Genomic DNA, 26431 nt, shown 5'->3' on the forward strand with positions numbered 1-26431 from the left:
GATAGAAGGGAATAATATTTTGTCTCTTATTTAAGCCTATTTATAATCAGACTGAATAAAATATAACGTGTTAGCCGAAAATAAAATGTAACGTTATCATAAACGTATGAAATATGCATCAAGAAATTTACAATATTACATTCATTCATGCATTTTGAGTTTTTCCTGATTCACCCCTCCCCCCTTCATGTCATGCACCGTATAAATGTTTATACCACTTCTACTATTAGTTGAACCATTGTGTGTATATATATCCATTAAGAAAAGTAATTGTTATACAAATTATAGCATTATTTCAATTGTAAAAAAGAAAAGTTTCTTCAGAAGCAGTATCTGTTTTGGTATACGTAGTAGCTTATTAAGAAGGGAAAAAGTTCTAAAAACAGCAATATTTAACAGCTACGTAATCGGTGAATGATGAATGTGCTGTTTGAAGAGCGAAAAATAAAGAGCATAGACATAAGTCTGCTTTTGAAAAGTGTGTTGACTAAAGTAGTCGACGTGTTTAAACTTTAAAGAGGTGTACTTGTCAAAAGTGATTTTACACCCCGTCCCCCGCTCTTTTCATGAAACTTTGATTGTAAAACAATATTAAATTTTTAATGCATTTCACAACAAAAATAATAATGTTAAAAATTACATTTCTGTATTGTTCACATTATTTACATTATTTACCCCCGTCTATTTCATGGCCTTTGGCCAATCACGACGACAGCTTTACTTGAGGAAGGGGGCCACGCGGAGCGGCAGAGACACTTTCCGGGGGGGGGGACCGGACAGCTATTTTTTGTGTATGGAAAATGATAGTTACGTATCACACTATCACTTGACTTACGTTATAATACATCATATCGGGGGGTAAGGTTAGTCTCCGGAGGCGCCCGCCCGTCTTTAGTGTCGTCACTGTTCATGGCATGTCTTCCTTCCTCCTAAATATTTTCTGACGTTATCTGTCCGTAAGCGATGGCCCCTTTCTAGTACTGTGGTGGTTCAGATCTCGACAAACATTCAACTCTTAACATTGTGGTTAAAATGTGCTTTAGTCGTGTATACTTCATAGGCCTATACAAGAGCGGATTAAGGGCGGAGCCAATGGAGCCCAGTCTCCGAGGCCCCCAAAAATCCCTCTCCTTAATACTAAAATATAGCAATCAACGTATTATATTATAGGCTTAAGACCCATGCTAATTTTTTTTCCCGTTCGCGTCTTCACGATACTTATTTTGTGAGGGGGTGAACTATTTTAGGCCTCTATTAGAAACAAAATTGTTAAGTGTCCTCATCCCGGCGAAATTAAAATACCGTTAATTTTACAGTAATTATGTGATATCTTCAAATAGATAAAGATAATTAAAATATGGAACAAGAGCGCCCTAGACAATATTATTTTGCGTGAGGTGCCGTTATCACAATTCACCTAGTTGCTTTCCGTTTTCAGCCGTTTAGAAACGCGAAAATAAATGTCGATTTTCAAAATGGCTTGAAATCGAAAGCAGATAAGTGAGTCGTGAGAACGATATCTCATGTAAAATAATATTGTCTAGGGCGCTCTTGTTCCACATTTCGATTATCTTTTATCTATTTGAAGATATCACATAATTACTGTAAAATTAGCGGAATTTTAATTTCGCCGGGATGAAGACACTTAACTTGTAGTGACAGTTCTTTTGAAATATCTCTGTCATTACTTAGAGCAAATCTAGGAGGTTTTCCAAATCTCCTTAACAATAAAACGTGCTTATTCAAATCAATTTGGGCTCTCTGAGATACCAAAAAGTCATTCCCTAACAACATGTCGGTAAAAATTACTTAACACGCGAAAAGCATGATGATGAAATGTTTTCCCATTAATTTTGAAACGTACAATTGCAATCTTAGTTTATCGAAAGAGAATTCCGAGTAATTCGTTGTATTCATGTGTCGATATTCGATATCTTAGCCTTATGTAAAATTAAATCGTTTCTAATTATTGATGTCTTCGAATACAGCATCAGCATTATTATCTTCAATCAATAATAGCATTAAGATCATTATTTCGTGTAGTAATGCAGGATTTTATATTACCCTTATTTCCTAATACAGTGTTGTCTGTAAATGTACTTCCCACATTTACAGACATTACATGTTTAAAGACTGTTTACGCAAGAAACACGCATCTTCTGCATGAAAACAGTGACAAAAAAAAAAAAAAAAAAAAAAAAGAGCAAATGGGATGTGTTTGTGCCTGATTCGGAAATTGTTGATAATTGTTCCCATACATAAGTGTATGTATGAAACCAGGCCCGCAACTAGAGGGGGACTAGGGGGCTGGCCCGTTCAGACCTCTACACAAAAAACACAATTTAGATATGTGCAAGAGAATTTTTAATGACTTGGCCCCCCTAACATATCCATGCCCGCCCAAACCTCTGTGGATGGTTGCGGGCCTGTATGAAACCGATAATTCAAACGTATCATAGGAATTATTCGTAACATAGGGCTCCAAAAGTCTTAATCCGCCCTTGTTCGTATACATATAGTATAAAATGTAGACCCTACTTAACCCTTCGAAAGTGTGGTGAATTTCTGGAACATCTTTAGTACGCCTGATCTTAGAAACCTTTTTTTTTTTTTCTTTCGTTCTCCCATGAATTCTTTCTCGTTATTAAAGCTATTATACTGTATTTCCATCACCTTTATCAATATACAACTATGATCATTTAAATTTTTACCGTAAAATTACTTTTTGAGCCGTAAATGAAATATACACAGAAAAACATCAAATTTTGGATAATGGTAGAATATACAAAATAATTACAATGAAACTAATATTTTTACTATTTCCTCTTATGATATACATTCTTATGAACATCTATAGAGAAATATTTTAAATGTTCGTTCCACAGAACCTATGAATGTTCGAACTAGAATTATGACCAAATAGACATATGGCCAAGTAGAGACCGTATACTGACTTCCAGTCGCAACGATAATGAGAAACTAACTGACAAACACATGACGTATTGAAGCAGGTTGCGGGAGAGAAAGGTACTATAGATATACCACATTGACTTGATACCTAGTCTTCCGTTAAAAGCGCTGCTATCGGCTTAAAGAATTCCATTCTCTTTGGCGTAGACAGCTGCAAGGCTCTCTCGCTTAGCAGCAGCTGAACCTTTATTGGCTCAATGCGTGGGCGTGTCGAGGGTACGAGCTTTAGTTCACATTTTTGCCATGGTTCAAGACATTTTGGCAGCACCATAACAGTAAGAGGTTCAACTCCCACCACCTGATGAGAAAAATAAATAAATAAAGAACAAATGAACACCAGCCGGTGACGAAGGGTTAATAACATGTTTAAATTATTTCTACTAATTTTAATTATGTATTGTGACTTTCTCCCTTCCCGTTAGGTTTAAATCAAAGCTGCACACAGCTTAAAAATACAAGAACGGGACTGCTGGGTAAAACAGGACGCTACATACATGGCAAAGGCGCCTGTATTTATATTAAAACCTATTCATTTCTTCTAGACGATATCTGATACCGAAGCAGACTTATCAGAACGCCCCTTCCCAAAGTCATACAAAAATTGACGCCACTGAGCCATAGGCATCCACAAGATTTTTCACAGGAAGGAGCAAAGTTTTGTTATTTTTATAAAAAAAATATTTATGGCATATAATGCTCAGCTCGGAGTAAGAAAGGACAAAGAACATTGAAAGGAGTACCCCAGGGGTCTGATTTCTATGATAGCATTGGTATTCACGGCATAATTTGAGCAAAACCGCAAATCCCAGGCGCAAACCAGGAAGTTTTTGTTGAGAGAGGTTCAAATTTTCGAAGGGGGTCCAATACTACAAAAACACCATGTTTGTTTAGTATTAAATCGATGTTATTCTACACCTGAAAAGACGATAAGCAATTGTGAAGAGGTGCCATCTATATTCTCAGAAAAAAATATAAAACTAGATTGTTTTAATAAGAAAATAAAAAGTAGGGTCTATAGATGAAATGTAAATTCAGATTTCACTCAAATTGCTACATCAATCATTTCTTTCCAAAAAAAAAAAAAAAAGTGGAGTTTTATTTAAAAAGAGTACAAATATATGTTGAATCATGAAATTTGGGAAGTATCTGGACCCGGTGGACCCCACACAGGGGGTGGGTCCTGGGGGTCCTTACCCCCACCCCGAAATCCGGACTTTTTGTAAATCTAGTCTAATTTTAGGGACAATTTTACAATGTTTAATATAATTTAGCCTGAAATTGTGTTTGGACTCCTCCCGAAATAAATTCTTGCGTTCGTCCCTGACCTTCCTCCCAACAAATGCTTTGCTATATTCCTGAGCACTTAGTATCATATAACAGCGTAAGCCTGCCATATTTTTTCAAGAGAATACGGAACACCTTCCATTACCCTCTCGCAACTTTCCAATACAATCTAATGAACTGTAGCTCTGGTTATAAACAACAGTATGATAAATGGAAGTTCCCTGAGCTACAGTTACTTTTATTTCTTGGTTCCCTGCAATTATTTGTAGAAAGTGAAGGTATTTACAATGCAACTACAAAAGAATCGCATTAAAAACTCAAGATGACGTCTTATAAAAATGCTTTACGGGAAAACAATATACAACTAATCTCGTTTCATTTAAATCAGTAATACAATCTACCTTCAATATACTTCGAGCGTTTAGCAGTATTTATTTATATGGGTGTATTTACCAAAATTGCGTTTCTCAGCTTAATCTGCTGAAAACTTTGCTGATTTTTCTCCTTGCGTCGTATGTAATTGTCAGAACCGAATTTATACATTTCCTAGCCCTAAACTAAAGCGCAATCATGCACCCCTAGTCTATTATTTATAATTTCTCTTAACTTGCCTAATGCGTTGCTGGAGGAAAAAATCATTCATCTTCCCTGTGCTTGTAGATGTAGAAGCACTCGAAACCATCTTATGTTTGCTTGTTTTTTGGTGTTGAAGAGTGTCCAAGTTTTCAAATTGTCCGTCAACTTGCTAGTTCAACTTCGTTGCTTTCAGAAAAGGGTACTTCTCCTTCAAATTGGAAGAAAATGTGCACTTCGCTTGTATTGTAGGCTGTCAACAATAGCTCCGCTCGAACACTTTATCAAAGATTGCAGATTCCCTTGACTGCCGGCACACTACAATTCTCCTCTGCGCTGCGAGTCTATTGGACATTGTCTCCACGAAGAATTTGGCCCACTAGTTGTATCTGTGTGAAATCAGGACTGCGTTTCAAAACCGCCTCCAACTTGTCCGCAATTTTTGTTCCAACTTCCCCAGGTACTTTTTTCTCTTTCACTTCTTGAAGAATTTGAAGAGCTTCTGTTAGTGGAAGAGACTTCTTCTCCAATTCAGTGATGGCTTGAGGCAGATGAGAAAAGTTGGCTTTAATGTAACTTAGTTGTTGTGCAGCAAACTGTGACTTCAGTGCTCTTTTTGCAGACGTGATTGAAGCGGCTTCAATCTCGTCGAGCGAATCGATGACCTGAACAATGCTTTCAAAATTATCTGCATTGTACAGTATTTTTTAAGTTAAAAATAACTATAAAGAATCATTTAGGCGTTATAGGTTCTAACAGCTAATTTAGGATTTTTTTAGGTCCTAACCCCCCAATTAGGACATTTTAGGTCCTATAAAACTAATATAGTTCTACTTATAGCAACTTGAAATGTAAAGAAAACACGAATTTTTTGCATTCACTGTACAGGAATAAAATAGGTTCGAACCTAAGAATCCGGAGCCTAGTGATAACTCGCTCCAAACTATTACATATCACAGTTTTATTATTCATTCATTACTAACAGGGTTCCGAGCCAGTGTCAAACTTTTTTTTTTTTTTTATTTTTCACTTTTCGATAAGCTAATATTGAGAGCAGAAATAGGACGGAATTAAAATACGGGACATTTGCCTGTCCCGACTAAATTTACGGGAACGCGGGACACACGGGTCCAAAATCGGGATTGTCTCGTTTTTTACGGGACGTATGGCAGGCTTAATAACAGGTATTTTTACAACATAAATTGGAAACGTAAAAGTATATAGAAATTATTGAATAATTAAAATTAGAAAATATTGCTTGGGGCCGAAAGCATAATTCAAATTATTATATTCCTTCCAGGGAGTGGCGGATCTAGGGGGGCGATCGGGGCGATTGACCCCTCCCCCAAAAGGGAAAACATTTTTTTTTAATTTTATATATAAATAAAACCCATACCAGAGTTTGGAGCTCTTAAGAGTAGCTCTAAGTAGTAGTATTACAACCCACCGCCTCCCCCAGAAGTCGGTCCTGAATCCGCCCCTGCTTCCAGGTAGGAACCAGGACTTCCCTCCTTCTTGAGGACGTTGATTCGTACATATTAACCCTATACTTAAAAAAAAAAAGTATTGATCCTGCCATGGTAGGATTACCCGTTTTTATTGCTTTCAAAAGAATCCGGGAATGCGATAGCAAGTTTCCCTCTATATCAGGGCCGGATTAAGGGAGGGGCTTAGGGGGCTATAGTCCCGGGACTCCAGGTAGACAGAAGCCTCCACCAATGGCGTAACTACGTTTTATGGGCCCTCCGCAAGAGAATACCTAGGGCCCCCGCCTTAACAATACTTTTTCGTGGAATTATAGATAACATAATAAATAACCATACTTCCCTATATGTGTGAATAATGAGTAAAATGCATGCAACTACTAGGGCTAAATATTCATAAATGGAAACCACTTTGTTATATATATAATTTATTAAATTGTTTCATGATAGGATCACATTTAGCAAGTAGCTGATCCTGAGATAAAAAATTTCCACAGTAACTTCCACCCACAGTAACTTCCACTTATGTCCTCCTTGTGTCCCCTGAGCGCTAGGGATTTTTTTTGCTAGCATCAGAGTAATATTAATCAGCCTCTCTAGAATCTGACACTACAAATTGGCTTCGTACCTTAGTTGTTTCTCGGCTTCCTCATTAAAACACTTAATATGTTTCCACTGATCATAAATAGTGTATCATGCAATGTGATCCTGGGAGTTACTGTGACCTACACATTCGCGATGCTTGACCTACATATCAAACCTCCCAAAGATAGAAAAAAAAGGAAGGTGGAAAAACATTGTCGACTAATACAAAAATGTAAAAGCATGTTGATTCGACCTATTAGGAGGCTAGGGTGAAAGCCCCCCTTGGAAATATCGCCCCCCCGCATTGTGGGGTTTTGTGCCATAGTAGTTACACCCCTGGACTCCACTCTGATGAAAATCTCAACTGGCTATCTAAAAAGAATCATGAAGATACAATCATCATCATAAAATAAAATATGACCAAAAATATGAAACATATTCCCTTAACTTTCCTATTGGACTTTCACAGAAATGTGTTAGGCGAAGTCAGCAGGGGCCACATTTCTTTTCTAGCCCCGAGACTCCAGATGGGTTAATCCAGCTCTGTTCTATATTATCAAGATAATACATTAAATCGATTTGCAAATTCGGGACTTTCCCCGGTGCTACGAACTTAGTATTGAGGTATTTTCGACAATTGGGCAACTTAATTGCAACACCCAGCTTTATGATTACTCCTCCAGTCTATTTTTTTTAAAAATAGAAATTTCCAGCAATGTTCTTATAAATTCAACTTCTGCATTAGAAATTAACCTACAATGTAATTCTATTATGCTCATTAGACAGCTGTTAGTTCGGTGAATACGTGCTCAGTTACATTCTCAATTTTTTTTAGCTTCTAGACCGAAGTTCATATCCCACGGGAATCGAAAGTAGAACCGCGAGCACTGAAGGCATGCGAGCTAACATATAATATCCACTATGCACGGGTATCTACAAGGAAGGCCGTGGCCCCTCCCTGAAATTGAAGTGAATGAATAATTTGAACTTGGTATGCAATAATTGCAAATTTAGAGCGAAACTATTGACCTTTATTGATTATTCATGGAATTTGCTTTCAAAAATTGTGTTAGCAGAACAAAACGAAAAGGGCTTCGCCCGATTTCTAATGCTGAAAATTGTATTTTCTATGTACAGTGAGAATTCGCGCGGCAAATGTTTTTCCAAGGTTGGCTCTTTTAGGATATATGGTAACAAGTTACCACAACGAAGGGTTGTATTAAACGCTTATGAAACTCATATAACATATATTGAACCCGTTATTATTATTATTATTATTATTATTATTATTATTATTATTATTATTATTGGTCAAGTCATTCATGAGCCGAAGAACACCCTAGATGCGTTTTGGAACCGGTTGGTCAACTTCGCGGCGCGGCACCAAGTGGGGCGGAGAGGCGTGACATTCTTTTTTTTCTTAAGGTAAATTTCAAAAATTTTTCACGTCCTTCGTTTTCAAGATATCCAATTGAAATTTTGCGTTTGGATTGTGTGCACGTTTGAGTATTTCTTTCTTTCTTTTTTTCCTTTTTTTTTCAGATCTCTACGTAAACCCGGGCCCAAGGGGCGCAAATGTTGGGAGGGAGTGATTTTTTTTTAAAGAAAAATGTTCCGTTTTTCCGGTTCAGGTGTATGATACGAACATGTGAGTGGTACCGTTGGAAAGAGCTCGTTATACTGAAGAAAATGATATATGAACCATGATCCTAGGCTAAATAGTAATGTTGCCCGGCAAAAATATATGTTCTCTTACGGACCAAAACCCTCCCTTTTATGGACACTCTCAGATACGACGCGGACAGTCCTTTTTTCCCCCAAACGTTTCAATAACCTCTTCATAACGGACAGGAATTATTCTCGGTTCTGTGATATATTACAATAGACAAAAAAGTATTTTCCCCACAAGCGTATCTATCATGAGTTTAGATCTGGTGAACCATCGAACAGAACAGCTTCAAGCTAAACTCGAAATTCTTCTTTTTTCCTGCCCGCAATAAACTGCTTTCTGGTGGAAATCCTAGAAAATCTTCAATAAGCAATAACACTCATGCAGGGTCAGTCGTATGGCCAAGAATTCTATGCGAAAGATCTTCTCTTCTCTAACAAATTTAGTCCTTTTTTCTCTGGGCCTTGCATCTTTCCCGACAATTTCGTAGATTTTTTCCAAGAAAATCATAGTTGGTGAGTTTGTTGTCCACATTTTCAGTATTTAATAATAATATTACATGCTCTTATTTAAGCTTTTTCCTTTTAGTATAGGTGGTATGTGAATTAATGATTTTTTCTTTTTTTTACAGAGTGATAACATGTACTGTACTTAAGAAAATTACCATACACGCATTATCTCTTGCAGTATACGAATATATTAACACATCCCCCAGCAATAATATTACTTAACAGAAATGAATTTCTCTTTCATCCCTCTCAGAAATTCAAATACGTACTAAATAGAGTATTTTTATATTGAATTTTACGTATTTACGCTCATACATAATGTATTTACTATATATTACTGCATTCAGTTACCATTGTGAGAAATTAAATTTTTGTAACCTCTCTGTAACGGACAAAAATTCATGTCCCATTAGTGTCCGTTATTGAGAAGTTTCATTGTATCTATATATTTTTGACCGGCCAAATTTCGAAAAATTCTCCTTAGTTTTCAAGACATCAGATTCAAATTCAGTACACGCATTGTGTATATCTCTAAGAATTTCTCAGGTGATTTTGGCATGTCTACGTCAACCTTGGCCCGGGCCAGAGGGGCTCAAATTTTTCGAAAAGAGGATTTTTTGGAAAAATTCCCGGATTTCCGGTTTCTGGTGCATGATATGGGCATGCGAACGGTATCCTTTGAGAGGTTGCTTTATTCTAAAGAGAATGAGGTATGAACCATTATCCTACGGTAAATAGTAATGTTGTAGGAAATTTTTAGAATTATATATATATATAATGGATCACCTTCAGATTTTCAAAAATTGCTTTCGTTCTTTGTTTTCGACATATAAGATTGAAATTTTGTATACGCATTGTGTATATAACTACGTACTTTTCAAGTGATTTTCAGATCCCTACGAAAACCCAGGCCCGGACCAGAGAGGCGTAAAAGTTTTGATTTTTTTCGTAAAAACTTCCAGTTTTTTCCAATTTTCCCGTTTCTGATGTATAATACGGACAAGCGAGTGGTACCGTTGGAAAAGTTGCTGTAAAGAAAATAAATAAATAAAATTTAAAAAAAAAAGAGGTATGAACCATGATATTACGATAAACAGTACGGAAGCAGTAGCTGTTTGACCGAAAGTCTAAAATTTACATCAAAAAGTGGAAATCCTAAAAGGGATAAGTCTATGAGGATCCCGTTTTCGGTGATTATTCCTCAATGCTATGTCGGGTCGAGACCTGCTACCCTTTAGGACACTCAGCTCGTGCTATCGAATCACTAAATCAAACTTGGTTAAGAGCTGTTCAGGCCCTCTACTACTAGTTTCAACTGCTAGTTGTCAAATGACGTTTTGCTTGACCCACTGCGACTCATATACCTTGAAATTTGGAACATTAACGCTATCCCTTGCACCAAAGACTAAATACATTCTAGACTACTTTATAGTAAAGATAATTAAAAAAAAAAAAAGAACTTGGTAAATGTATGTATCAAATCTCGATCCGTCCAAAATGAGGAGATAGCTGTATAATTGAATGTTCCTAACAGTTTGGCATTATTTAATTTACAACTTGTTCTTTTGGATATCACGTGCCAATCTTTGGTTGTGTGAAACATGTGAGCATTCACGTTCGCTGAAGATTGTATCTGAAAAATGCCAGGTGTTCCCCCTTCAGGATACTGGTTAACTGCTCACAGACATGCAAACGTCCGGACAAACCAATGTTTTCAGCTACCATTAGCAACGATGCTATTATATATTCTTGTATATTCAAGAAGCCTGTCCTTCATTCCGTGCAACCTGTTGCTTTTTCCCCCTTTTTCAAACGTGAGAAGGCCTTTTATGATTTCGAAACACCATAAAAACTTGGCTACTTTTATTTGGAATAGCACGAAACAATGGTTTGTTCTAAAAGCAAGGTTGCTATTATTATTATTATTATTATTATTATTATTATTATTATTATTATTATTATTATTATTATTATTATTATTATTATTATTATTATTATTGAACGCAGAAGGTGTAAGAACTACTCAACAATTAGCCTTATACGAATTAAAAAGCAGAGTACTTTGAATGCTCAGCAGAAAGTTGTATGGAAAATGAAAATCTATCCCCAGAATGAAGTGAACTAGTCTTTGACGAGCAATATAATAGTAATAGTAATGAACAACTGAGGAAGTGGAACAAACTGGGTGTAGGAAGAGTAAGGGTACAAGGCCACACAAGCCACCACTGTTTGGCTTGTGTGGTAGGTTTATAGAAAAAGGGATGAAAACGTGTGTTATATTTATTGATTTAGAAAAAAGACTTTTTTGGCCTCTGGATGGTAATTATTGATGTGAGTTCTAAAGAAGAAGAAAATGAAATGAAATCTTTGAGTTTTACGTCCCATGGTTATACCGGTTAGGCTAAAGGAGACGGTGATGATGAGTAATGAATGAAATGGTGGAATGAAGAAAGTGGAAGGAAACGGGAGAACCCCGAGGAAACCCACGCACACGATGTTTCTCCATCACAAAGTTCAGTTGGCGGGGCTGGGATCGAACCCGGGACCCCAAGCATCAGAGGTAAACGCTCTACCACTTTCTTTCTTTCTTTCTTTCTTTCTTTCTTTCTTTCTTTCTTTTTTTCTTTCTTTCTTTCTTTCTTTTTTTTTTTAAAGATCTACCTGTTTCCTGAGCAACCCGAGTTTCCTCGTATACAAGGCCTCTTTGACCTTTACCATATTCGACAGGGACACGAACACATACACATCCAGGACAGTTAAAATTCCGACCTTGCTCTTCAGAGGGATTCGAACCTCCAGTGGATTGCGCCTCATGATCCGAAACCGAACGCCCGAGATCACTCGGCTATTGCCACCGGCACTACCACTGAGCCACCGCGGCCCCGAGTTCTAAAGATGAGTCTGAGTCACAAAATTCACGAACTGAAGTTAGTGTTAGAACAGGCGAAGAATTTACAGAGGAGAGTGCAGTTATGAAGGGAATTTTAGAGGGATATTGCCTCTTACCAGTGGTATTGATCTGTCTAGAAGAGGTATATGGGACAAGTGTTTCGGTAGTAGTAGTAGTAGGATTAGATGTGTAGAATACGGTTTGCAGATGATGTTCTTGTTGCAGAATCTAAACAGAAAATTAACATGATCGCGAAGAAGCTGTGTTGAAAATAAATATTAGAAAGAAAAACGCAATGGTGATTGGAACGAAGCGCTCTATACGATTTATAGAAGTAGGAAAGGAGAAAGTAGAACGGGTGAATTAGACGGGGCTGGCTCCAGTGGCGTAGCCAGAAACTTATTAAGGAGGGTAATACACAATCATTTCTCTCTCTTTCTCTCTCTCTCACAGAAGATGTTATAAAATATTGTCACAATATTTTGGGAATTGATTCCTCACATGAAAGAACAAAAAAAGTTCATATGAACCTGTGCTCGGAAGTGCATACTTTCGTAGGGTGCCGAAAACGTAAATAATAATAATAATAATAATAATAATAATAATAATAATAATAATAATAATAATAATAATAATAATAATAATAATAATAATAATAATAATAATAAAATAATTAAAGATCCATAGTTCCACTGCTATATCGTTTTTAGAGAGGCTGTTTGGGAGTACTAGATCACTCTTCACCTCAGGGCCGGATTTCCCAATAGGCCCGGGCCTATGGGCGCAAGCTCCCAGGAGGCGCATGGCCGAGAGAAAAAAAATGTAAGCTGTGTTTCTGAGATTAAAACTATTTTATAATGTATTACAGAGTTTTTTTTTTTATTTATTTGCCCAAATGGCTAAATTGAACAAAACCAAAATTATTCACCAATCTTTTGTTAATACATTAACGGTATTTTGTTAAGCCCAGAACCAAGTAAATTCCTCCAAAAACTTGCAATGATAAAATTGCATAGTGGAGTGGTGTTTAAGCAATTAACATATAGGCCTGATATAATTTTTTAATAAAGGTTTTTAGGAAAGTAACTTTAACCAGACTAGGGGCGGAAAAAATTATTGGGCCTAGGGGCGCCAAAATGCTAAATCCGGCCCTGCTCCACCTACATGTCTAAAAATTGGTATGCAAGTATTGGAGCATTCTTAAACATGGATATTTGTATAGTTGCCATAGGCTAACTAGTTCCTCAGTGATGTCTTGACCCGACTATGATAGGTCCCGTAGTAGTAGAGCTATGACCTTTTAAAGTTCACTTATTTCACGTTTTCGGCAGCCTATACCTCCGAAACTATCCATCTTTGAGCATAGGTCCACATAAACATTTTTCTTATTTTGATGTGTTCCGAAAACAGTGTGACACATTTCTTGTAACACTTTTTTTTTTTTTTTGTAACACTCCTTTTGCAACACTCCTTAGTAACAAGAAATATAGGCCTGGTGTCTAGCTAATTTAAGGCCAAAAAACGGTCGTCAAGTGGAAATTGTCGATCACTAGGTCGCCATTGATGATTTAATATTTTAGTTTGAAAACTAGCATTTGCATGAAGCACATCTGTACAAGGAAAAGTGACGACCAGTTTCACTGACCTGGCTACTGGATTCACACCTGAAATTTCGAGTCCTACCCACATACAGCAAAGTACTATACGGTATAGAGGTCTGCACATACAGGGTGCTTCAAAACAACAGCGACAACGTTTGGAAGGTGATTCCTTATGGGGCGTTTACACTTAGTCGATTTAGTCGCACGACTAAATCGACTCGCTGCATTTGCCACTAAATCGAAGCAACTAGGCCGAATCAGATTGATGGATGTGTTCAATTATTTCAACCACAGAAAATAGAACGTCTTTTAATTCAGTTGCCAGTCGATTAGTCGCCTTCGATCAACAAGCGATTAAGTTGAAGTCCCGTTTACACGGTCGATTAAGTTGAAAGTGACGTCAATTCAACTGGATCGAACGCAAATCGACTAAGTGTAAACGCCCCATTACACCAAAATAAGACGAAAAGTATAGACCAACCTGGGTGCACAAATGCTTCCCTTCGGAATTATAGACTGCCGAAAACATGAAAAAATGAAATTTAAAAGCCCATAGCTCCAAAACTGTGGGGCCTACTGTAGTCGGGCCAAGACTTTATTTAGAAACTAATATGTGATCTATCCAAAGATACATGGCTCAGAATCCTGCAGTACTTCCGCAACAATTTTTATAGAGGTAGTTAGTGAGTACTTGAGAGATTATATGCCCATAACCAAACTGCCTGTACAAAAATTGTTGCGTGAGTACCTTAGGATTCTGAAACATGCATTTTTGGATAGAGCACATATTCATTCCTAAGTAAAGTTTTGACCCGACTACGGTAGGTCCCATAGTTTTGGAGATATGGACCTTTAAAGTTCATTTTTTCATGTTTTCGGCAGCCTATAACTTCGAAAGGAAGCATTTGTACACCCAGGTTGGTCTATTCTTTTCGTCTTATTTTGGTGTCAGGAATCACCTCTCAAGCGTTGTCGGTGTTGTTTTGAAACATCCTGTATACTGGCTTGAAAGGGTCAGAAATATAGCGTTTGAACCCAAAAGCTGACTATATACAGGACGAATCAATACACTCTGACGCCCAAAGCTATACTTCAGGACCCTCTCCCTTCAAGAAATGTAGTCTTTATTTTGTAAATTAACAATGACCATATTGTTGTCAACAGTGGACTCAGTATTCGGTCACGGTTACACAAAATCGCATTGTTGAATGCACATTTATACGCAAAGAGGAAGGCGTAATACAGAAACGCCTAGATAAGACATTTCTAGCACATTATCAATTTATTAACATTTAAGTAGCCTAATGAAATATGAGAGAGTCAAACATGTGGCGCTAGGCTCCAGCCTAGTAGCATCATTTCAGGTTTTGCCGGGAAGGGGGGACAATATTGTCCACTGACGTAAGAGTTTCACGTTTCTAGAATAATATTATAGAATTCATTTAAAAAGCGTATGTTTTTAAAACTCTCAGGGGAACTGCCCCTTCCCTTCTCCCAAATAACGCCCCTGCTCTTGCGTACTCACTATTGAGAAACTGATAAAAATTTATTAACAGATAGAGGAAAGAGTGAACTACCTTTCTGTACAGTCCATACAGATCCATGGCAGGTTATATGGCGCTTGTTCAATAGGCTGATGCGTGGTCAGTACATCAATTTTGATAGCCCCCCACTTGCCTCGCGATGCTAAATCAATATATATCAGATAATTTTAGTGGTCTCAACGGGAATAAGGAACCCTGCATGACGAAGTCATGTGTATTAACAATTCGGCTAACCAAGAACTCAGTAATATATATACACAGGTTGGTCCAAAAGTGTGGACACACCCAAATAAAATCCAAACCATTCAGAATTGGAAAAAAAAAGGGAAAAAGTTATAATAACAGACGAAGGGGAAAATTGTTTGAGACATGACACCATTGGCCGCCATCTGGAAATAGTGGGAACTTTTTTAAATGGGAACCCTATCGTATGGTACATCAAATAGGAGACTGAACTTTTTTTTTTTTTTTTTTTTTTTTTTTTTTAAGGAAGCCAGCGGTGAAATGTTTTCGGCTCTACAAGCAACCGTTGCTAAGTTTTAAACCGATTTTCTGCACTTACCTGGAAATAACGCTGCGGGTAATGTGTGGCCGACTGACCAATGTTACAGCAATTGTTCAATGTGCCGTCCCTTCTGAGCACCAGCCATCCATTAATCTGCCTCGCTTGTCCGTAAGAATGCTGAAACGTGCGTCAATAATCCTGCGTTGAAGGTGGCTAATGTTCCTGATCTTGGTAGTATACACAACGGATTTCACGTAGCCCCCCCCCCAAAAAAAAAATCAATGGAGTGAGGTCTTGGGGAACGCGGTAGCCATTCCACAGGTCCTCCCCTGCCTATCCCTCTCTGTGGGAATTGCTCATCACTCACGAGCCCATAATCCCAAGTGAAGTAGTGCCCCAACATGTTGATAGAAGAAAGGGAAAGAGCCATCCTCTAATGCGACGGACGACAGAATCTCCTTTTCAAGCATGTTACGATAGGTAATTACATTTAAATTGCATTCGATGAAGAATGGACCCACCACACGAAACGCCATCAATTTGTCAGAGCCAACGATCCGAGAATCGTCTTACCAGTGTGGATTGTTGTCACACTAATATCGGTGATTTTGCGTGTTCACCTCACCCGACACACACACACATAAAATTGTCCTCGACCGAGAACAGCATGTCATATGCTAATCGAGGATTCTGTCTGCTTTGTTCCGTGGCCCACTCACAGAATTCGACTCGGCAGTTTGGATCATCCTCGGTTAGATGTTGGAATAGCAATATCTTATATGGGAGCCACTTACGCACAGATACGATTCACAAGTTGGACGCATGGGATACACCATATTCTTGGGCTAGACGACTGGGTATCGCGAATGATTCCAACATAGTAGTGGATCATGTCGTCCGTCTCTGCGCGAGGCCTGCCTGATATTGGTTTCCTTAAATTTCGCTGTAACTTTTCCCACTGCACTATGGGAAATGTTCCCCGCTTTTGGGTGACGAGCATTGAAATCGTCTGCGATCTGTCTCCTGCTACGCTCTCCTGAGATCAACACGACCTCTATCTGAATATCCCTCGTCAGTGCCATTTCGTATTACCCCACCTTAAACAAAAGAAAATCAATTAAACTTTGCAATGGTTGGTCGTAGGGCCGAAAACATTTCACCATTGGCTTCCTGGAAAAATTTCAGTCCTATTTGTTGTATCACACGATAGGGTTCCCATTTAAGAAAAGTTCCCACCATTTCAAGATGGTGGCCGGTAGTGTTATATATCTCAAAAGATTTTCCCCCTCGTCTCGTATCATCTCTTTTCCTTTTCTTCCCAATTCTGAACAGTTTGAATTTTATTTTGATGTTTCCACACTTTTGGATCACCCTGTATTTAATTTAAACACACAATTTTCTTGTTTAATATTTTCAATTTGCAATCGTAGTTGGAAAATTTTGATACATATACCACAGAATAGAGATGGAAAAGATGAAGAATACTGCATATAGCTAATATGTTGAAAGCTTGTGAAGGGTTAAAATATAGACAGAGGCGGCTTTAGGATATTTTATACCCTAGGCGAAAAACATGCCTGCGCCGTCATAATCTCCTTCTCCCCCAAACCCAAACCAAAGTGAAGTCTTGTCACCCCTAATATTTTCACTACATCATCACATTGTTGCCATTTGCTTAACCATTAAATAAAATAAAACTTACACCCAATGCCTCTCTTTCTATGATATTAATAAGTAATCTATAACTCAATTATTAATATATATATTGCTGTGGCATTTGGAATGCAATTTTACTAATAACCACAAGGCAACAGGAAATTAATTTTTTATTGTATTGTAAATCATGTCGATGTCCATTGTAAATATAAAACAAAGCATGGTTAAGACAAAGTTCCTTAGTTCATTTTTAGTTATTTTGAATTTGTGTAATTATTCTGTCTAATCATATATAAAGAAGCTTTCAAAGTTACACAGAAAATAAATGATGGCGTTAGAAGAACTCAATTTTAACACACACCAATGGTCTTAGGATGACTACCATTTGTCATGTTACTTCGACATCAAGGGTCCTGTATTGCGGTTAACACAGACCTGGTATTACCGGTTTGACATTGAGCAATATTAAATTAGATGACGGTGTTATTTGCTAATCGTATATAAAGAAGCTTTCAAAGTTACACAGAAAATAAATTATGATGTTAGAACTCAATTTTAACACACACCAATGGTCTTAGGATGACTACCACTTATTATGTTATTTCAACACCAAGGGTCCTGTATTGCGGTTAACACAGACCTGGTATTACCTGTTTGACATAGAGTAATATTAAATTAGATGACGGTGTTGAGGTTAACACAGACGCGGTATTAGAAGTTTGGTATAGAGTCGTATAGGTTATTGGTATAGGTTAATTAAATGACGGTGTTATTTGCTGAATATGTATAAAAAATATTTAAAAGTTACACAGCAAAATAATGGTAATGTTAACACAACTCAGTTTCAACAGAGCCAGTGGCCCCAGCATAACTAGCACTTTAGCATGTTATTTCAATACAGGCCTGATCGTATTGATTTGATACAGAGACTGTGTTGAGCAGTGTGAAAGTAACACTGTAGGCGTGTTACGGAACTAGATGATGAACGAAGAAACGCGGAAATAGAAACAGCGCCAGATCGATCTTTGTGTATAAACCATCTGCTATTAGTAACACCTTAGCTAACATGGTGAAGGCAGGTCATTGAGATACTAATATTCATATCGTCAGTGATCAGCGAAACATTTCATTTGCTAAGAACAATCACTTAGGAAAAGTATCATAGCTGCCTCAAAATCTTGTGTATCACAGGGACACACCTATGCTGTAATTCACGTTGAAAATTTGTATTAGTTTTTGTTTTCGCTATGAGCAGCGCTTTACGCAATTTATTTAACGTTTACTTTGAATAACGGACAACAGATTATATTTCCTGTAATCTTTCATGAAAATAGTTTTAAGAGTGTATGAATTTTCTCACATTTTCAGAAAAAGAAGTGCTGCGATATGTTGTTCCTATGTTCACTACGTTCCTCTTTGTCGCCGACTATAATCCGTTGCTTGTAACCACTTATAAGTAATGTATAATGTATACCGGACTATATTCTCCATATGAGTTATGTCCAGTTAATAAGAAATATTTTTTGTAAAAGTAGTTATTTGGTAGCTCTACATAAAACAACAGGAATAGTTACTAAAATGATCCTCATCATGTCAGGTACCTGATTGAACGAGTACCATTTTAACATTTTATTTCAAAGTGCGTTGGAGTTGAAGTAACACCAGGCTTTTGTAGTAACAACTCCGGTAACACAGAACCATTGTCTACATGTAGAATTATTTACTGTGTGGACTTTACAATATATCTTCATTACTTTTCAATAGGGCCCAGCTAATATTCTTGACTCATTTTAATACTCACATTCCAATTGTTTTATATATTTTTAAAAATAGTTTTTCATCATTATTGTATATGGTACTGTAAGCAAAGCATGTATTTAAGTAATGAAACCTTAATGTGTGTTTTTCTCTTTTCAGAGATTGTCCACCGTGACCTGAAATTGGAGAATATTTTGGTGACAACCAATCCACATGATCCAACAGACAAATTGTATATAAAGGTCATCGACTTCGGACTGAGTATTGTAAAAGGTGGCGTGGGTTATGAAAATATGCTGGGAGATTTTTGTGGAACGCTTTCTTATATGGGTAAGTTTAAAGTACGTTCTAATTTTCTGAAATCTTTCAGTGTTATTAGCATGAACGTTTATGATAATTTGGCAGGAATATATCAGGTCTGCAAGAAGGGATAAGTCTAAGGAAGTTTACTTATTTCATTACCCTTGACAGAGCTATATGATCTATTTATCAAGTAGCAAATATTGCGTTATATAGGTTGTGAATTATATTTATACTAGCTGAAATATCCATTGTTCGCATGGGGGCTGTATTTGGAAGTCAACGCCTGTGGGAATATCATCATTCATCTCAGCGTCCGCGAAAACTATGGATTTGACACTAAATATTGGTCATTTTGGATTATTTTTACATGTCTCAGTAACCCCCCGCAGGTGACTCCTGGCCCGCATACAATGGTAGCTGAATTTGAGTCATCGCTAATAGAAGTATCACCATTGATCTCAGGGACCGCGACAACTATGGATTTGACTATGGAATGACTAATATCAGTTATTTTAAATTATTGTTACTTGTCCTGTCTCCCCCCAAGACCCCGTGGATCGAAGTTTGAAAAAAAAAACGGATCCTCTTGGTCTGGGGCCTAGACCAAGGTAGCCGTGACCAAAATTTGGTAACTCTAGGTCCACTTGTCTGGTCCCTAGGTCAAATAAATAAAACTAACAAATTTATTTCAAAGAGGGGGGACTTGAGCCCAATAGCTTCCTAAATACGCCACTAATAATAATAATAATAATAATAATAATAATAATAATAATAATAATAATAATAATAATAATAATAATAATAATAATAATAATAATAATAATAAGTGCGATCGAGTTGGGAACTGAATTGCGAATTTGTGAAGTTTCACCACTACCGTATATTTAAACTTTGACTATGCCACTTTTCTGGATCTTGTAGATCTGGTTTTGCAAGCATTCTTCCCTACAAACCAACCTACCCGTAAACTTTTGTACTCGTGGTAAAAGAGAGAAGGTACAGTACCACAAAAGACATAAGGGGAGGCCATCAGTTCCATTGAAAAGCTTTTTCACCCCTTCAACTGCTGTATACCTTGCATTCCCAATGAATAAATTGAATTGATGGAACGCAGGAAATCTTTTTCAAAGTAGTAGTCCCTTCCCATCCTTTCCATAGTAATGGAAACTGATCTCTAGATCCAGATGGTGGGTGACACGTGATCTTGTCCGCAAGAAAGAGGGAGAAATATAGATGAAGAAAAAAAGTGGAGTTAATTTTTCTTATGTAACAACGAGCTTACTAAGTTTTGAAAACTGACTGGGAGTTTGAATTCAGCAGTGGTGTTTTCAAGCCCTTTTTAAAGAAGACGTTAAATTCTACAAATTTATTAACATTTAACCAAATACATATCCAAGGACGAGACGCATACCAATCGATACTCATTGCAAGTTGCGTATTTAGGAGGAGCTATCGGTCTTAAACGCCCCCTCCCGAAATAAATTTGTTAGTTTTTCGCATTCCAAGTACAACAATAATCCTTCTTACCTTTCTAAGAATTTCATTGATTTTCCATTTTCTTATGCTCTTTGTTCAGAAATAGGTCTAATACTGTATTTGTCCATTCCATATAAGAACTGCGTTTTTTTTCTTTCGTTTCTTCTATCATACTTTCGACCGTTATTACTTGTGATTCAAGTCGGTCGTCGTCTGTAACACCAAAACTAAGGAAGTGTGTATCTTAATATAGGCCTAGATCACCATATTGTTCACAAAGAGCTGTTTTAAAAACTGTAAAGTTATTAAATTAGTTGTGAAAAATTATGTAAGAACATAATGTATGTTTTTTAATAAAATATAATTTAATAATATAAATATCGTTCTATTGTTCATAACTATTTTATTCTTTGATTATTTTATTCAAATTTCGCCTTTTTCTTTAAATGACTTATATTTCTTTTCTTTATCGCAGGGTCTGTATTTAATTTTAAACGAAAGGTAACTTATTTTTCCAAAATGCGCCGCCAGCGAATTTCGTACCTCCTCCTGCGCATTTTATTCTTTATAATTTAGGTTAATGTCTTACCTTTCAGGTATTTCTGCTCCCTCTCCACTCAATGTTTTCGTTCCTCATACCTGGAAGTGCCCTTATACAAATATTAAAGGAAGGAAAATGAACTTCATTAACATTTGTCGGCACCCAAAAGGAATATATATAAGTGCTTGTTCATGTGTTGTGCATAGCCTCCCCGAAACAAAATCCTAAATACGCCACTGATCATCGCTAAGCTGAACAAAAAGATATAAATGTCAGTATAATTGCCGCACTCTGTATGTCTTACTTGTGTTAGTTTTTGTTTTAAGGTTATAGGCCTATATAGATTCGTGCCGTATGGAAAAAGAAGTGTCCCTGTAATCTGCTATTATATTACGAGATTTGGGAAGATTAAGGGCCTTCTTTAAAAACTGCCAAAAATGAAATGAAATCTTCTACTGTAGTTTTACGTCTCACGATTATGCCAGCTAAGCTAAAGGAGACGGTGATGATGAGAAATGAATGATATGGTGGAATGAATAAAGTAGGAGGAACCGGAAGAACCCCGCGAAAACCCACGCACACAGTGTTTATCCATCACAAAGTAAACTTAGCGCGAGCTGGGATCAAACTAAGAACCCCAGCGTCCAGAGATGAACGCTCTACCACTGAGCCACCGCGGCCCCGTAACAGTAGTGCTTTGAGTCTAAAAATATTGGAACTTCTTTATGTTAATAAATGCAGGCAACTGTAATAGTAAAAATATAGTAGCATTTTCTTTCGGTCATTTGACGTTTTCAACACCAGAAAGTTGCGAATTCCCAAAGACAGGCTCTGACATCCGAATATTGCTTATTGGGTTTTAACACCAAACTTGCGTTGGCTTGCAACAGTTTCGTTTCCATCTCTGATAAGTTCAATGAACCACCTCCATAGATCACGCACGAAATGGCGTTGAGTGATAAAGTGTTTTATGTCCTTGAACTTAGCAGTACGCGGTCGTTGTAACATGCAATCAAGTGATTAGGCTTTGAGCTTTTTACTCAATTCAATCTCTTCCCACTCTACTCTTTGATGTGCGGAGTTCTAATCCTTTTAAAGCGTATATTTCTTTTCGCTATCAACGCTTTCTTTTCTTTTCCTTTTTTCTCGTCTTCACGGTATTTCAACGGGGAACAGTGTTGCAAGTAACAATATTTGTTCGTTATAACTAATAATAGGTTGTGATGATTTCCTCTGTATTGTAGAGAAAAATTATAGGATTATTTTAAGTGTGTGCTATATTTAACATTTCCCGATGCTTGCTAGTAACTTCTACAAAAGTATTAGAGCGCTCCCGGGTTCATTGCCAGTGGGGTTACTCGATAAAAAAAACGTGTTAGTGTCTTTTGAGGCCAGTCCTCATGAGGAATTTTTCCTGGGTTTGCCTCATTCACACCAGGCAAATGCCGGGATGGTACTTAATTTATAGGTCTGGGGCCGCTTCCCCACTACCCTGAATAGTGTACTCATCTTTCGACACAATGATATTTTTGTGATCTTCCAGCAGTAGTTTGGCTAGGATTTTTTCCGGGAGGTAGTGAGGGGAGATTCATTGTGATGGGGACATTGATACAGATACGTATGAAGTCAACGTGAACAGTTGAAGTTAGAAACACACACCCTATCCAGTAATCAAGCATGTCTAACTCTAATTTTCCCCTTAATTTACGTACCTTGATAGGCCTTTTTTAGAGATTCACGCGGTATATGGTTTTGTTAAGTGTAAATTTTAGATCACGCTTGACAAGTGTGCCAATTTAAAGAAATTTTAAGGTTAGCTTTATTATTACGTATTATTGGCAAATCTGAAGGAAGTTTGGAATCGAGGAAGTAGCAAGTTTGCTACAGCCTTGGTTAGGTCTGCAGCCGTTTAATTGCAAGCTTGTGCAAGCCTACAGACTTAACCTTGAAGGCTTGAGTAAGGTTATTAGAAGTTTAGAATGGTATTAGGGCAGGTCTGGGTTGGCAGTGGTCACGCAGCGCCGAGCTATTAATGGTAGTGTATTGGACAAACTCTGTACTACGTGAAGAGCAGTAGAACGACAGTGTACTGTGAACTGAGTAGATAATGATAGTGTAAAGTGTGTTACTTTTTTTTTATTTCCAAAGAAAACAAATTGTTAACTCTCGGTTGTATGGTGGGAGCGTGAAGAAAGTGACAAAAGTGTTAGTTGTGTGGCGAGGGACTTTGTCCAAGGGAATGACGATTCCCAAAACTCAGAGAAAACCTACATCGGCGAAGATGAGCAGTGGTCGGAATAGGTCCCGCCTAGTATTAAAGGGGACACACACAGACTGTGATGCAAGTGACGGAGGAACTCTCACACCCAGTGTGGACAATTACAGTCCGTCGAGACTTACATGGCATGGACTTGGGAAGAGGGAGAGGCTGCAAGTGCGAAACCGTTGATAAAGCACCATAACTGTTTACCACGACGCAGCGGTGCCGCGAACATGCAATATGGACCACTGATGATTGGAAAGAAGTGGAATCGTCAGATGAATAATAGTTCAATATAGAGCTGTGTTTATGTATGATTCTTAGTGTCCTACAAACAGTGAAACATGGTGGGTGATATATCACAAAATTCTAAATTTGGGTGACCACCTCTTGACCACCCCTGGCCCGACTTCGTTGGCCATATTTTGGCCACCTCTGGCCTGATTTTTATCATCAACAAACTAGTCTTCAATTTAGTTTTCCAAACTTTTATACCACGTTTGGCTGCAATCGGTCCTAATTTAAGGCAGTTGTCATGACAACAAGCAGATTAATATATAAACAATGTAAATACTAACAGGGTTGGCAAGTGATCTATTTTTTATCTGTATAGTATATATATATAGAAATATTGATAATTCGTAAGATTTGATTGATTACCTAATTCTTACTTCATTCACAGCTCCCGAAGTAATCGACAACAAACTCTACAGCCAACAGTGTGATGTTTGGGCGATGGGTATTATCATGTTTCTCCTGTTATCTGGGAACTACCCCTTCCGAGGGAAAGACGAGGAAAAAACAACAGAATTAATCCTGAGAGCAGAACCTCGTTTCTCAAGTAAGACATTTTTTAAAAAAATGTATATACTTAAGTAGTGTTTAACTTTATGCAATCGTCTAAATCAGGGGTCAGAATGTGGTCTCCAAAATTTTGTTTAGCTGGACATGAGTAAGCTTGACTGCGGGCATTCTGGGCGGTAGCCACGAGTGCTGTCAGGGTTGGCAACCAACTAAGAGTAAAATGTGCTGGTAGCGACTAAAGTTTTAATTTCAGATGATCAAGAATAAGCTTTCACATACAGCGTGTGTTGTATACCCAACTTCTTCATTTATGTTTGCATAAGTCAGACAAGCATCCAAACAACATCTTAAAAATATAGTATTCAAGCACATTTACGTGAATACATGGCCAAAGTAAATAATAAGCAGATATGCATTAAGGTTGGTTTTAAAGGGACAAGTTTTGTCAATAGATGTCACTACAATCTTCATCTCTCTCACATATATTTTTTACCTTTCACGAAAATTTACAATTTCTCTTACAAATTTCAACCTACAGACATCAAATTTTTAGAGAAGAAACTTCATAACCTATTGAAGGCAACAATCTGTGCCGATTTCTTATTTAGAATTTTCTCCATTGTTGATATGTCTTCATTTTTGAGATGGGTATCCAAAACTTAACAATGAACCTATTTCAACAATTAAGAAAATTTTAAATGAAAAATCGCCACGGATTGTTGCCTTCGATAGGTTTATAAGTTCCTTCTCTAAAAATTTGAAATCTCCAAGTTGAAATTTGTAAGAGAAATTATAAATTTTCGTAAAAGGTAGAAAATACATTAGAGAGATACGAAGACCGTAGTGACATCTATCGGTAAAACTTGTCCTATTTCATCAACCTTAATTGCAAATTTGGAGTGAAGCGATTTATCTTTATTGATTATTCATAGAATTTTTTAGTGCATTAATTGTTTTCGGAAACGAACATAACATGCAACTAGTTGAACTTGACATATCAGCGAAAAGCATTATGGCTTTGAAAAATTGTGTTCGCAGAACAAAACCAAAAGGGGTTCGCCCTATTTCTAATGCTGAAAATTCTGTTTTTCATTGTTTACAATGAGAATACGCGCGCCAAATGCTTTTCCAATGTTAAGTCTATGGAAATTTCGTTTTTCGGTGATTATTCCTCAGTGGTATGTTCGATCGGGACATGTCACCCTGTATGATACTCAGCGCGCGTTCTTCAATCATCATGTCAAAGGTCATGAACGATTGAGGCATCTCGGAGGTGGAGTCAAGTAAAGAGGAGCTTCGCTACAATATTTGTTACTGTAAGTTTGATAATGTTTCATGTTTCTACTACGACGCATTCATCATACCAATATAAGATTGAAAGTCATCGCAAAGTTAAGTAGGCGAGTGAATATGATGTATTAAGGGACCTGGCTAACTAACCAACTAACTCTATGGCCTATGGAACCCGGAGGTTCAATGCCGCGTTCACAAAAGCTCTCCACTGACTTCTATCCTTAGCTAATTGCATCCAGTTTCTATTTTATATTTCTGCGAGAACCATCTCAATATTGTCCTCCCATCTGCGCCTAAGTCTTCCTAATGGTCTTTTTCGATTGGTCTTTCAGTAAAGACTGAAAGCGTTCCTTTTTTTCCGTTGTCGCTACATGACCTGCCCACCAGAGCCTCCTAGACTTGATGACCCTAACAATGTTCAGTAAACCGTATAAATTATGTAGTTCCTCGTTATGAAGTTTCCGTCATTCTTATCCCCGTTCCTTTTGGGTCCGAATATTCGTCTCAGGATCTCGTTCTCAAATACTTTTAATCTATGTTCTTCTTTCAGAGTAAGCGACCATGTTTTGCAGTCATTATAGAACAACAGGCGTGATTATCGTTTTATATATTTTAAGCTTCAAATTCTTCGACAGAATTCGCGACGACAAGAGATTTTGAACCGAAGAGTAACACAAATTCCCTGCTTTTAGTCGACATTTAATTTCTTTGTGAATATGATTTTCG

At 37.3% G+C, this 26431-nt stretch overlaps 1 protein-coding gene across 3 annotated transcripts in view; it reads left to right on the forward strand.

Annotated features, from left to right (window-relative positions):
* The window catches only part of LOC145685712 (serine/threonine-protein kinase 33-like), a 161088-nt gene that overhangs the window by 98595 nt on the left and 36062 nt on the right, over positions 1 to 26431 (forward strand). For all 3 annotated transcript variants that reach the window (XR_014131469.1, XM_081758160.1, XM_081758161.1), the window contains exons 5-6: positions 19188 to 19358; positions 24291 to 24449. Coding sequence is in view for 2 of the 3 variants with exons in the window: in XM_081758160.1 (XP_081614286.1) it covers positions 19188 to 19358; positions 24291 to 24449 (330 nt within the window). In the remaining variant the exon portion in view is untranslated. The remainder of the gene's footprint in view (positions 1 to 19187; positions 19359 to 24290; positions 24450 to 26431) is intronic.

The sequence above is a fragment of the Thermobia domestica genome, chromosome 5 (assembly GCF_964235325.1).
Source record: "Thermobia domestica chromosome 5, izTheDome1.hap1.1, whole genome shotgun sequence".
NCBI classification, from domain to species: Eukaryota; Metazoa; Arthropoda; class Insecta; order Zygentoma; family Lepismatidae; genus Thermobia; species Thermobia domestica.